General features: G+C 37.4%; 1 protein-coding gene across 6 annotated transcripts in view; it reads left to right on the forward strand.

Annotated features, from left to right (window-relative positions):
- RB1CC1 (RB1 inducible coiled-coil 1) overlaps positions 1-15350 on the forward strand; it is a 166212-nt gene that overhangs the window by 106822 nt on the left and 44040 nt on the right. For all 6 annotated transcript variants that reach the window (XM_077810279.1, XM_077810280.1, XM_077810281.1 and 3 more), the window contains 3 exons: positions 5758-5917; positions 8526-8634; positions 8785-9025. In XM_077810279.1, coding sequence (XP_077666405.1) covers positions 5758-5917; positions 8526-8634; positions 8785-9025 — 510 coding nt within the window. The remainder of the gene's footprint in view (positions 1-5757; positions 5918-8525; positions 8635-8784; positions 9026-15350) is intronic.

Genomic DNA, 15350 nt, shown 5'->3' on the forward strand with positions numbered 1-15350 from the left:
GAACACCAAACCTAAAAGAAGCAAGACAAAGACAGCCTGTGACTATAAAATGTTGTATTATAATTGTTATGTAACAACAGGGTGGATGAAAGATATAGTATGTATACCCTTGTACCTTGAAATTAAACTAAGGCCTGGGGTCTTATTTTAGTTTTATCAATTACGTACAATAGATTGGTGTTGTTTTTTTGGAAAAATATGACTTAGGTTAGACATTGGCATGCTTCCAGGCAACCAGCAATGCTGCAATATCTGTTTTTTTTTTTCGGGAACTAGAAGACTGTAATTATGGTAAGTTGCAGAACAGGAGACTGTTGATAAAGGCTTAAGGAGAGAAATTTGGGAAAACCATGCAGATCAAGGAGCAAGCACAGGTTTTCAAAAGTAAATCATACAAATCATATAGGAACTATGGGACTATGAAAATAGGATCAGGAAACTGGATGCTTTTGGCTGTGGAGAAGATATAGACTTATAGGTTGCAAAGAATAGGAAAAATGACTTCATTTTGAATTTGTGTACAGGAAATTTTCTTACTGTCAAATATATTTAAGCAAAATATGCATTATATTTGTTTAAACTCATGAGGAAACGTGAAAGACTTCTGGGAAACAAAGGGTAAAGTTGTGTATATGTTTTAAGGGCCATTAAAAGCAATCTGCCAAACAGTTTTTAAAAATTGAACTTGTACCCCCTTTTTTTGCTTCCTTCTATTTTTTTAAAAATAACAGAAAACCCTCCCCAAAACAAAGTGACTGTGAAAAAGAAATGAGGGGAAATATACCAAATGCTCCCCTGCCTCCTTTCCTATTGCTGCATCCATTTACCAAATGGTGGAAGTGAAAATTGATGATGATGGAAATAAATACATAGGTGTGACAAGAAAAAGGTCTAAACTACACAATCAGATTATGATTTTGCATGATCACTTTTCACAATTAAATAATATTTTGGAGCACTTGTGTGTATGCGGGCATTCATATGTTGCACAAAGCCCATCCTCACTTTTTTGACCAGATGTTCTAATAATTTTGGTATATAGTCAACTAGGGGAATGAGTTGTAAGCTCCATTAAATGATTTATTGTTCATTGTCTCATTTTAAAATACATATGAAATTAAGAAAGCATCCTTGTCTCCTTCTTAAGGAGGATGCCAAATGCCCCTTTAATCATGGGGCATATATTTGCTACCTGAGTGTACTTTCATATTTCAGAATTATTGGAAAGCTGCTTTGTCTTTTAGTTCCCTAAAAGCTCCAGCTTGGGTGCTTAATTGCAGTTCACGAGCAATTTGTTTATGATGGCGTAAAACAAACTATGCACAGCATTTTTCTATCTGCTGGCCAGCTAAATGTTTTTGTCAACATGAAAAATAATCAGCATTATGGCGGCATTAGTAGGGACTCGATAGAGAAATTTGAGTTGAATTTTGCACTGGAAGCAGGGATGCAACCTCTTGGTTACATATGAAACATACAAAAATATGCTCCCCAAAATTAGAGCACTTAGAAAATGAATTTTCTGAGAATTTATGAGAATAACTTATTTTAGGATCAGTGGTCACTTTTTCCTGTTCTTCATAATTGAAAGTTTTCTCCTTCAGTGGAAACCATAACTCTGGCCTGTAGTGGCACCATACAAAACTTTCACTTTTGATGAAGGCACTGTAGTGTTTGTGGACCCATACTGATTAGACTGATATTTAAAGTTTACATGTTATTACGTGTATTCAAGTTTAAAAAGTTGATGACCACTTTCATTATGGAATGTAGCAAAATCTTTTTTCATAATTTCCAGCCCTTCTTCCCCAGAAAATACACTATTTTGCAATCTTCCAAGAGTGGAAATTTAGAGAGAGCCCCAAATCCAGAGGGGAAAGTTTAAATAACATCTTAAAATTTTCAGAGATAAGAGTAATTTTTTTGCTTTCTATTTGTAGAAAGAGCACCTAGAATAAGTAAGTCCAGGTCTACGCTACAGATTTATATCAGTATAACTATGTAGCTCGGGTGTGACAAATACACTCCCCTGAGTGACATAGTTATACTGACCTAACCCTCTGTTAGACAGTGCTTTGTCAATAGGAGAGCATCTCCTGTTGATAAAGCTACCACCTCTCAGGGTGGTGGATTAACTACGCTAACTTGAGAAGCTCTGCCATCTTCACTAAAGCACTACAGCAGTTCAACTGCATCTATGCTATGTATGTTTTGACAGCATTTTTTTTTAATAGTGGATCTCACTGTGTCTCTTGTATAATTAGATTTTCCATTTGTGAAGGTCACTGCAACAGACGAGACAAAAACATTCTTAAAAAGTAGGAAAGTGCAACTGTAAAATCACAAAAATTGGCATGACATAGGACTGTGTAAATCTGTGCAACTCCTTTTAACTCATTTAACTTCATTAGATTTCAAGTTAAAGTTTCCCTTTGACTAAAGTTCTCCCCTATTAGGTTTCTCCTCCAGTGGGTTGTTTACCTGTTGTCCAGTGAGCATTAGAATCTTGTAACTGGTTTTCAGTGCAGCTGAGGGTATCCACAGCATTAATACACTTGCATAGAGAATCTGTACTAGTTTTTGCAAATGCTCACTCTTCTAAATTTCAATGGAGTTTCCTTGAGGAAGGTTCAAAAGGAGTAGAAGATTATCAAGCTACTTGTTAGAGGCAGGTAAATACACTGTTACCATTTAACACTGATTTACAATTTTAATTTTCCTCTCCCATAGTGATACTAGAAATTATTATAGGGAAGTAAAAAAAGTTTTATAAATTTGTGTATATTTTAGTACCTTAGACAAAATAGATAAGAAATCAGTATTACAGTTTCACGATAGGCTATACTTGTGTTTCCCTCTCTGTCTCCCAAGGGCACCTGCTTAAGGGTTTCTGATTCCCAGCCATCGCCTTTCTTGGGCAGAGACCGGCATCTTTCTCATTCCTGACTGGGGTTTTAAGGCTGCATAGCTCCCTGATTTTACACTGTCATATCCCCAGGAAGCCGAACTGCCTAAATGGGCTAGTTCCTACATTTTGCTTTGTCTCCGAAGGCTATATGATCAGTATATTGCCCACAGTTATAAATTACCACACAGCTCCTTCTAAGCAAGCACATTTATTCTTAAGATAAAAGCATTACAGAGAAAACATAAAAGCTGTAAAATAACCTACACATATTTTAAAAGCTTACCGGAGGTCACCCATCAATTTTATGGGGTCCCAATGGGTCAAGTCACTCCAACACTCAAGGATTTTCTCTATTCCGTCCCACCCCCTTTGGATGGAAGGTCCTGTCCATTTGCTGGATGAGAAAGAAAGCCCTGAGTCAGTTTAAACTTTGGCTATTTATTTAATTAATTAATTAATTTGTCAGTATCTGGAGAATCCAATTTGAACTATTATATGCAAGCCCCCACAGGAGGTGGTAACTCTGTGGGACTTATAATCTTGCTGATTTGCCATAATCACCACCCACAGTTTTAGTTCCTGGAGGAGCTGTGGTATCCCTCCCCCACAGAGTAGAATACAATCACATATAAGCCACTCTTTTAAAAGAAAGGGCTCCCCAAAAGTTGTGCTGGCTGTCACAATTAAGTTATATTTTCTGAACATTGAGAAGTTTAGAGTTTATATATAAAGCCCTACTTAATTTGTGATATTGCGAATCCTGCAATATTAGGGTTCCTTCGCAGTTTTGATTTTAATTAGCTTACTTTTCACAGTCCACACTTTTGCATACATTTTGAGGTATGCAACACACACTTTTTTCCCCATTATTAAAGTAGATCCCCATTTATCTGAGCTGACAGTGGCTGAGGCTTAAGCTGTCAGCCCTGCACATTAATGACTGGAATATAGTTGCAGCAAAATGTCTGGTTATCAAAAAAAATTAGCAGGCATAATATTTGAGTGCTTATATTGTTCAAGCAAATTTGTCTTAAACGAATAGTCTTCCCTGGCTTTTCCAAATTACTGCAATTAATAAAGGTCCATTATAGCTTTTCTGCAATTTTCCATGTCTTGTCCGCAACTCAGCTGCAATTATTTGACAATCATCCCGTGATTCAGATAGGGCTTTAATTATATGACCGTGAGGAAGAATATTCAGTTGTCACACAGGGAAAACCAAATAACTTTCAGTGTGATACAGTGGGTCAGCAAGGTGTGAAAAACAATGAGTTAAACAGTCCGTCTGCCTGTTAACCTAAATCAGTAATATTAAGAAAAAATCAGCCAAATTGTAAAACATTTATAATTTAGTGTAGATTAATTCCTCCATGAGTAGCTTCTTCCATGCTTTGCATGAATAATTGCTAAAACTGGGACTAGAGAGGCTCCACTAGCATGCTGTAACAACCACTTTTATAGTAGTCGTGATTGACAGATCAACCTTTCACAGGAGCTGGATGGTATTCATACCAATTTCCGTACATTTAAAAGTGCCAGCTGTTAAGTTACAATGCCAAAAGACATTTATATTAGTGTTCTTTGTTTTAAGAAGTCTTTAAAAAGAATAAATTCTGCAAAACTTATCCCCATAGAGTGAGCTCTTCTGTTCAGACTTAAATTACTATTAACTCATCCCAGTCATAGTTGTTGCTATTCTATTTTTTTGCTCCTACAGTTATGTGATTGGCTTGAAATCTAAAAATAGGGTTTAATAAATGAACCCTTTATTTAGGAGTGGCAGGAATTTTTGAATTGAATCCATGGCTTGTACTGTTTGAGGGAAAGTTTACCTTAGATATTTTAACACGTTTGTGTACATTGTTAACAGGATAGTTAAGCACCAAGTTTTGACAGCAGCACAAACATTGAAAAAGTATATAAAAATAGTCTGTGAAACTTGTGCAGGAGACCATCACCCTGACTAGAAAACCTGTTTTAAAAGAGTGCCTCAGTCTCCCCATTTTGATGAAATTTTGACTCCTTTTTATGTTAGAAGACTATCTTCATTGAGCAGTCAGTTTTTGTTGGTTCTTTCAAATGGCTTTTTTAAGACAGGTGTCGCTGTAGAATGGAAGTTAGATTTTTAAAAAGATACATTCTGTGATTGCAATGGGAAAGGCATGTATCTCTAAAGATACAATCCACCAGGATTCTCACTCCTGAATTGCAGTTTCTCAGAACTGCCCTAGCTTCTGAAGTTTTTTCACCCCTAAGGACAGCAGTAATCCTATGGAATGTAAACCAAACTGCTTACTGGCAGTTACCCACAATCCTCAAAGCTGAATTTCTGCCCTTGGGACCTTTTAGTCAGTTTCTTTTGAGCACCATCAATGAAATGTGCTCAGGGGCTGTCTCTTTTATGTCCCAGTCTTCCAGCCAGTCTATGTTATTAATAAATACTCACTTCAGCACTTTAAGGACTTTCAGTGACTATCCTCAGTCTCTTGAGGCTTATTTCTCAATGCTTTGCTGTTTGTTTTGTCACCTAATTCCTATACTTCAAAGCTTGCTTTGCTATTTAGTGTTACTTTTCAGCAATATAATGCCTATTTTTAGTGCTTTCATGCTTACAGACTTAAACACTTAGCTTTGGTGTCCATGTTTCAGTGCTATTGCTTCATATTTCATGGTTTCAGGCCATGTCCATGTAGCCAAACAATTACTGTAATGGACAAGCATATCCACTGCTCTATCTTTGGAGTAAGGAAGGAGCAAGGACTCATCAGGTTTTTCTTTGCTTGTGTTTATCTGTTCTTGAACTGTATTTCTGTAATGCATATTTAAACTCTAAAAAATTTCTTTTAAAGTCCTTCCATTGAATTATCTGCTGCATCAAGCTTGGTTATTGAGCTTCAAGAAAAACTTGAGGAAGAGAAAATAAAATTTCTGGAGCAACTTGAAGAGCAAGAGAAAAGAAAGAATGAAGAAATGCAAAACTTTAGAATGTCTCTGACTGCAGAACAGCAGGTAAAGGAGTCATCAAATTGGTATGTTCTTTCTGGGATTTTAGAGATTTTTGATTTTTGCCATCTCTAGGTTGCCATCTGGTACTTCCTAAATTCACATTGTCATCTGACAACATATTATATAAAATTATATTAAATTTTACAGTTCAGGAATGTATTGAATTTTTATAAGCATGTTCTCTGCTACTTGGGAGAAAAGAGTCCAGTTTAGGGGAAGTCTTACTATGTCATTGTTTTTCTATAAGCTTGTGTTACCATAACTCTTCTACAGCCAAGAGGGCTAAATTTGAGCTCCAGGGTTAACCCCATTAAACATAACTTCTGATTAGTATCTCTGAGCAATATTAAACTCACTCTTTCCAATACCAAGCAGTTCATTGTCACATGACTGTTCCCAAACAGCCAGCTCAGGTAGAGACTGAGTTTTAGAATCAATTCGAACCCCCAACTTTGTATTTCACTGTAGATTTATAAAAATCTCTCTAGACACCCATCCTATGCTAATGAACGTCTAGTCAATAAATTAAAAATACAAAACCACCAAAAAAAGATTGTTCTCATAAAAATATCCTCCAACTCATACCATCCCCAAAAGTATTTTAAAACTATTGATTTTGCAGCATGGTTAGAAAGTGAACAAATGTGGGCTCTGGTGGACCAAGGGTGAAAGTGAGGGTTACAAAGTCAAGGACTCTTTGTGGAGCATGCCCTGCCTTGCAGCTCCATCTCATTAATAGACTGAAAAGGGAGCTCCACTTTAGTACCTCTTCTGGTTTCAGCAACATCAGTATGGGACAAGGACTGAGGCACAGCACTATTTCTAGTCATTTGAGCCATCCAACTTTTTGGACAAGAGTCATGAATTGCTAGGGGCAGAGAGAGAGAGAGAGAGAGAGAGAAGCGGGTAGAATCTTCATGGACAAATGAAAAATTTCTAAAAATATACTGAAACCAGAGCAGATCTTACACAGCAAATAATCTGAGCAATAACTGTTATAGAAGTGTTTGATAATTACTTTCATTTTCAGGATTGTAGGCTGTGAATGGAGTGCAGAATGCAGCTGCCCATCCATGCATCCTATTTAGAGGATTTTAAGATTTCATGGCCACAGAACAGATAATAATTAATAATGTTTTGTACAATAAGTTGACTTTTGTAAGATTTCTCTCACCTTAATGTATCGATACATAGCATGCCATTTTCCACATCAGCAGCAGAGTATTTGAGGAAAGATCTCCCTGATGGCATTCTATTAAAATCTCCACTCTTCATTTTTTTTCCGGGGAAGTTTGTTTTCACATACTGCAAATCCCACAAAATGTAACATCATTCCACCTGTTTAAAATGTATTGTAGCAGTAAAAAATGCTGAAAGTGTATCTGATTGATATAGCAATCACTGGACCTCTTTTCATTTTCATTTCATTGTTTTCATTGTTCTGTGTTCAGTATTTTAAAAAATTACTTGTTGCTTTAGTTGTTAGTGAACTATATAAAGTTTGCTTTATTATATCTATAGTAGCACCCAAAATGTGCTATATACTGTGCGAACACAGGGAAGACACATTCATTGCCCCAAAGAGTTTACAGCTTTAAGGTATGCAAATAGATGGCTGTGAAGGAAGGGGATACAGCTTACTAAACAAGTCAAGGTGATGACTGGCACACATCTGTCTAGTTTCACTTCTTCTCAATTTTTTTCATTGCGTAAATTACTACCTCCAATTGCCGCTCTACTAGGTTATTAGTTGGTGATTTCTTCTGTGTATTCCAGCAGACGTAGATTTTTAAAAAGGTATTTGAATGGGAAGCTGTAAGGTGAAGACAAGAAGCTTGAACTAGATACAGTGCAGAAAGGGAAAGCCAATGAAGTGGTTCATGGAGGAGGGTGACATAGGCAAATAATTGCATGGTACTGACTAGCAGCTGTTTTGTTAAAAGTTGTTAGTTTGTGCTAATTAGCCAGGACTCTTACAAATTTGTGCTAATTAGTCTGAACACCTGCTTGGCATTGGGAAATTCTGCCTTCTAAAACCTCATGCGGTGCCCTGAAATCTATTTCAAGTTCATTCAAAGTATTAATATTTTAATGTGGTAATATGAATACCACATTATGCTTATCTCTAATTGTAAATAACTTGGTTTAGTACAAGATCCTACAACATCCACTCTAGTCTTAAAGAATAACTGGTTCTGAGAACAGTGTGTTACTGGATTTGTCAAGAATCAGAAATGTACAGATTCAGTGTTTTTAATTTAATTGTATTCGTGAATACAAAGGGCCTTATTCACAGCTAATATATTTCTTGTGGTGATTATTTTATTAAGACTACAAATGTACACCACACCTCACAAAACAAAATTAGAACCAGTCCTTACCCAAAAGCCCTCATAACTGAACTCTAATTAAAACAAGCAGGGAAACATTTCCAGTGTATGTATCCCTTTATCAAAAATGTACTTATTTAAGTTGATTTCCTTGCCTTTCAGTTTAGTTTGGAAAAGTGCAAATGGCAATACCATGGGTTCTTCCTTTTTTTCCTGTCTTACATGTGTTGCTTTCATTTACAGTATACTACTTTTACCTAATGCTATTTCTGACTTTTCAGACCAATTTTAACACCGTGCTGACAAGAGAAAAAATGAAGAAAGAAAACATAATAAACGATCTTAGTGACAAATTAAAAACAATAACCCAACAGCAAGAAAGGGATAAGGGTAAGTAAATATTCTGTCAACACTGATCTATTTTGAAGTAGTAATATTTTCAGTTTAGTATTTTCAGTTTAAATCCAAATAATTGTTATAATATCCTGAGCTGCCTTTTTTTTTAGATAAAAGTGTTTACATGTTTCTATTATCATCTAGATTTGATTGAAACACTTTCTGAAGATCGTGCTCGATTACTGGAAGAGAAGAAAAAACTTGAAGAAGACGTGAATAAGATGAGAAGCAGTAATTTTATTCCATCTGCACATTTACCTACATCTTCAGAATCTTGTGGAGCCTGTGCACCTGATCTCCCAGCTGAAACAGAGAGAGTGGCTTCAGAGATTACAGATGAAGGAAGGCTGGATTCTGCAATGGAAACTAGCATGATGGCTGTGCAGTAAGTATATAAGAGGCATTATATTAAAATATGTAGACTATATTTAGATCATTACACCAGAGTATAGTTGAATATTTCAGTGTACCAATGAGCTGTTCAATTAACTCCTTTTATTTGATCTGAACTCATCTGATGTTCTTGCTCAAAATGCCTTTTTTGAGATGCATGTATAAAATGTTCAGATGTCACCTGCTATAGGAAATGTATGTTTCTGGTGACTTAGAAGAGAAAGAAGTTAGAGCAGTGGTTCTCAACCCACAGCCCAGTCAGCACACAGCTGCAGCCCATGTGACATCCTCAGGGCTGTAACTACGGCAGGATGGGAGGGGCACTTGCCCCAGGCACAGAACCAGTTGGGAGCGGAGGGTGGGGGGGAGTAAAAATCGGACCTAGCGTCAGCTCCCCAGTAGGATCAGGCCCAGCGATATCAGCCGTGTCCCTAAATCCTCATAGCTGGGCAGGATCAGGCCCCTCCACACAACCAGCAGCAGCGCAGAAGTCAGAGTGGCAATACACCATGCCATGCCACTCTTACAGTAAATGATTAATTTTTTGACTGACTTTGCTAGTTTAAAATTCTCTTGGTAGATATTTGCCAGTGTTGAAATGAAAGGTCCTATATCGCGTTGAATTGTATTGCTGACATATAACAAATACTAATTTTTTTTTTGTAGTTGTATGGGTAGTATATATATTGTGTGAATGCAGCCCACACAACACATAGAGAGCTGCATATGAAGCCCACCATGGTAAATAGGTTGAGAACCACTGAGTTAGAGGCTAAAAAATGGTAAAGTGAAGATGAAATAGGCTTCAGTGAGTAATGAACGTTTTAAAACTGAGCAGTAGAAAACTAGTAATATATACTTTGTCCTTCACACTCACGAAGAAGACAGACAAGATGCAAGGGATGCGATTGAATTAGGCCGCAACTCTTACTATCTTTTGGGAACTATTTGGCAGTAACTTTTATGGGCAGGTCATCACTCCTTAATTATTTCCACCTAGTTGGAGGGCTGCTGTCATCCCCTCACCCCTACACACTTTGTCCCAGCCCATTCCTGGGACTCCACTGCCCTCTCCTCATACAAAGGTTAAGATGTTGGGGAAAGGGAGTTGTCTGAGAGTTGTCTCCTTGCTGTAGCAGATCTGAGGCACCCAAAATCTATTCTCCAGTTTCTTTATGGAGCACCTTCCCTAAGAGTACATCTATGCTGGAGCTGCAATCTCCAGCTCAGGTAGACATACCCACTCTAAGTCTGATTGAACTAGCACTCTACAATAGCAGTGTAGCATGGGCAGCAGAAACAGCTAGACATTTCCAGTACAGTTAGTCTGAAACCCTAGGTACATATATAGGGAGACTTGTACATCTCCTGCTCATACAAACTGCAGCTATGCTTGATGAAAGGTAGTGCAGGTATGTCTCCCCTAGCTAGAAATTACACCTCGAGCTCCCGTAAGACCTAGTCCAGTGTAGACATAGTCTTAAATCCACTTATAATTCTGGTTTATCAGGGAACTGGACCCTTATGGGGCAAGTATCTGCCACCTGTTAAGTTGCGATATCTTGATTCTTACATTCTGACTTAGCCTGTCAGGTCCCTGAACTGCTCTGATGAAGGGAAAAAACATGCCCTGTACCAGTCACTCTGGCAGTGAAGGAAAAATTCCTTCCTGATTCCAAATAAAGCAATGCGCACAGCAAACCAAAAAACATGGTCCTACCTTAATCCCAGTAGTGGGAACTACTAAACTGGATGCAAGAGGGGTCTCTGGCCAAAGGAACAGGGCTCATATACTCTTCTCCAGATGCACAGGGGCCACTGTCTTACTTGAGCCCCATCAGTTTAGGTGTTTCTCCCCCATCTCTTAGCCCTGAGTGAGGGACAAGACCATGAAAGGAGCCATTACCCGTTTTTCCTGCCAGTCCAGACAAAAACCCCAGCGGGTGCATTCTGGTGATCTGTGGAGAACTGGCTGAGTATATGGTGCTGGCTCCTTGTTTGCAAGTGCTAAATAACATTAAAAGAATGTAAAACACGTATATGTTGCTCTCATTATTTTTCCATGTAAACAATTGCTGTAGTTGTCATAGGAAAGTTATTGAATCACCAGTGGTAGGTGAGATGGTCATGCATGTTGGGTGTTTAGGAGAGATGATGAAGCCAAGCAATAGCAAATGGATGAAGGCACCTGTTCAAGACCCTCCTTCTTAAGATTTATCCCCATTATTGGAAAAAAATTTTTAATCCTTTCAGTCCTGTCATTTTTCTATTTATAGTAGTCTTACAAACGTCAGATATTCAGAATTTGATAGTTCTTAACCATTCATAGGAAATGTTAGTTATGCAGAAGCCACATAAACTGGAGACCACAACCTTTCTGAAATAGTTTCTGCAATCTCTAAAATGTATTTTTTTTACATTGTTATGAGCTTCTATGGTCTCTCTGGTTAAAATTTGCTTTGAAAGAAAAATCTCTTAAGTGCAGCTTATTTCACAGTTAACTGAAGAAATGCTAACTATAGAGGTGTTAGTCTATTTCAGTAAATGACAACAGTTCTCAGCTCTCATTCATTTCCATGACTAATTATTCTTTTTTTAATTTTGATGTTCTTTATTAAAAATTGCAGTTGTAGTGGTCCCCTCTAAGGCCCTAGCATCAGTGGGGCGATTCTTTCAGCAAAGAGTGAGTTAGGGTTACAGGTTCAGTCTTGAATCTGGATTTCCTGCATCTTCCTCACTTTGACAATTACTATTTCTTCTGAATTTTACAATGATTTCTAATATTCTTTCCTGAACACTTTCTATATGGTTTATCAGTTTCCTTTATACTTCATTAAAATCAAAGTAATCTATTTTTATATGCAGCACTGGAAAAAGGACTAGTTTGTGTTTGTTAGTAATTAAAATAAGTAAGTGGTTTTTACAGGTAGAAAAAAAGTGTTCATCACTAACAACTAGTTTTCCTCTGAATTATCTAAACATTACAATTAAATTACATTACAATTATCATTAAAATGGGAGAGTAGTAATTTAAAAAAAACTTCAAAACACCACCACGTTTTTATTATGTAGATCTTTGACACTGTCAACGTACGGTTGCCTTAGTTATCTTTCACTAACAGAGGCTACAGATAATAAATTATTATTGGAGAGCATGTTCCCATGTTAGATAAGAAATGAGTATAGTGTCCAAAAATTGGGTCCAAATTTAGTGAAAAATGTATCAGTGTTTCTCAGAAAAAGCACTCCTTTTAAGCAGTCAGTAGTTTTGTTTTTCTTTAAAGTCTAATGCAAAGTTCGGGGGGAGGGCATGCAGGGAGGGAAACTACTATGAAGTTGAAGAAAGGAAGTAATTGTGTTTCTATCCATATGTCTTCTCTTCTCCCTCTCCCACCCCTGCTAAAATAATCTTTCTTAACCATTCTTCCGATTGTCCCCCCCTACTTTTTTAATGCTTTCTGTGGTTCTCCCTTTTCCATAATGTCTAATTCTTGTTCTCCCCCATTAAGGTGCTTCACAACTCTACCTGTACCTGCTTATCTTTGCTTATATTTTATCAAGTTGCCTATTCCTCCTCTCTCCACCAGTGATATCAGACTTGTCCACCTACTTGTTCACTCTTCCCATAAGCATCTTTGTACATTCTTCGTCTTCTCATAGATGGAATGTTTTCTTCAAACTAATCTATAAAGCCACTAGACTCTCCTGTTCCTTTTAAGTACCCTTTTTACCACCAGGTTTACAGGAAATTGGAATCTAAACTCCCAAGAAATTTTGCGGTGACCTTGGTAGTAATTTTGAGTCTTACTTTCAGGTACTTTTGGTAGTCTGTTTTTTCCTCTTATTTATCTCTTAAAACAAATTCAAATTAATTATAAATAACACATTAAAGGGGGATTGTGAAGTGACATTTCTTTCCTTTGGTTAGGTAAGTATTGTTTTATTAACCAGTATATTTCCTTTTCCAATGATTAGTGTTGGTAGTGTTACTAAGAATATGTTCCATGAATGGTTTCCATACAATTGCAAATGAATCTACAGTAAAACCTCACTAATATGCATAACTTATCATTTTACCCCAAAAAACTTACTGGCTTTCTCAGTCTCCAACAAAACTGTGCAGCGAAGTATTTTAGTAAAGCCTGCAGTTAAGTGACTTATATTTTGGGAAAAAAAAAAAATTAGTACCCACTAGTACACAGTGGGTACTGTTAAATAGTTGGAAACCCATTTAACTAAAAGCTCAGGACTCCGAGCTTCAGCCGCCAGGCATCCAGGCTCTGACCAGCCCTTCCTCCCTTTCAGGAACAGAAAGAACATAGACCACCAGGAGCCATATATTTACAAGGCAGAGCTCTCCCCTGCCCATTCAGGGCATAAATCACTCAAACACATACACACCACAGAAATGAGGATCTCTCAAAGTATCCTAGGTCTCATTTTTTCTTCCTCCTCACCTCCACCGGTCCCGTAGTGGCTTCTAGCCCCTCAAATTAATCTCAGGAGGGTTATTTTGTTTTTTGGGAGTAGGTAGAAAATATTCCAGTAGGGCTTTGTGTCCCAAATGTTAAGTTGGAGAGAGAGAGAATCCACATGGCCCAAGCAAATTTCTCAGAACAGCGGAGGACACAAGAGATTCTCTTTTTCATGTGCAAATAATTCAGTCAAGAATCTGAGACCAATGGGCTGCAAAGGAAAATAGAATATCCAAGTCAACATTTGGTCCTCTTTCCCTGATTCCAATCTAGCCATGAACGGTCATCAAAGAAAATTAGGAAACATTTTGTTCTTCTTGACAGTTTGAGACAGTATGTTACAATGTGATAGTCACAACTGACAGAGTTAAAAAAGCAGGAAACAAAAAAAGTACCCTACTGCTTAAATAATTCCTTTCAAAATGTAAATGAGACAGGGACCTTCATTCAAGGATTTTATTCAAGAGGAGTGGAATAACCCTCCTAACAATGGGAAACACTTAGCAAAAGGACCATAACATTTTACAAAGTTAGGGAACCCAACACTTTTACCCAAGGTTGGAGTGATGGTAGCTGCCTTTGCAAGAGAAATGGTGATCCCAATCAAGTGGGGCTTGCTTCCATCAACACAAAATTAGTGGGTGTTCATAAGACATCCCATCCTGGGTGAAGCTCTATATAAAAGAGCTACAGATATTTTTATTGAGCATCCAGAACCACTCACCAGGTATGGCATGATGTCAAGTTTCATCCCTCAAGTAATCCTCCATTAGAATGATGGACAGTGATGTAGAATGTATTGACAGGCTCCCCAGTTCAGCTACTGAATCCTCGAGTGCTGTGCTGGTACAAGCCTCTCTGAATGGAAAGCACACCCACATCATCTTATAGCCCAGAGTAATAAGACTTTTCAAAACAGCAAGATTGTTTTTTCAAAAATAGGATTAGCTCTTGTTTTACATGCTGTCACAACAGCACCTTTTGAAGCATAATCTCTGTCTATAAAGATCTGTTAATTAGACTCTATCATCTCTTTTATAGTCTTAGTCTCAAACTGGTGATTCTCTAAATTCTGGGATGCTGTTGTGTTCGTTCGATGAAAACATGATTATCAGGATGCCGGAATAATTCCTAACACAGTTGGATTTACTTTCTGTATTTCTCAGGAAATCCTTTTCTTCCACCTACTCAAACACTCAACATTCCACAGAGTACATACAGGCTTTAACATAAATTTAGATGTGCTTGCAGCATTCCGAAGTATATTCCAAGAATATGCAATCAATCTTGAAGTCAACATCTATAGTCCTCTCTTTTTGCCAGATGCGCCCAGGCCTCTGAGCATCTAAAGCTACTCTGGACAGGTGGAGAAAAAAAAATTATATCGTCGAATCATGTAAACAATCTGACATGCTAGTTATTGAGGGATATAGAGCTCATTCCACATCTTCTATTATACCATCTTGGGGGAAAAAATGTCTTTGCAGGTGTTTATTAAGATCTTTTTCAAAGACTGAAAAATGGACTATTTGGTACCTTTTGGTAGGAAGATGCTGCCAGAACCAGTTCCCAATGAATGTATAGATCAAGGTACTTCTAATCTGTATTAACTTTTTTCCCCCCCTCTTCTTGCTACTATGTTGTATTGCTCATTACTCTCCATACCTTGGGTTATGTTAGGATTCAGAATCTTAAAATTTAGTGTCTGATAATTCCAGAAAGAAAGTTAACATCTCACGCAATCTGACCTGCCCATATTGTCTTCATATTGGGAGCCAGGAAGTGATTTTATTTAGCAATCCTCTCTCCTTATGGGTGAAAATGTTAGTTTTAATTATAATT

The sequence above is a fragment of the Eretmochelys imbricata genome, chromosome 2 (assembly GCF_965152235.1).
Source record: "Eretmochelys imbricata isolate rEreImb1 chromosome 2, rEreImb1.hap1, whole genome shotgun sequence".
Taxonomy (NCBI): domain Eukaryota; kingdom Metazoa; phylum Chordata; order Testudines; family Cheloniidae; genus Eretmochelys; species Eretmochelys imbricata.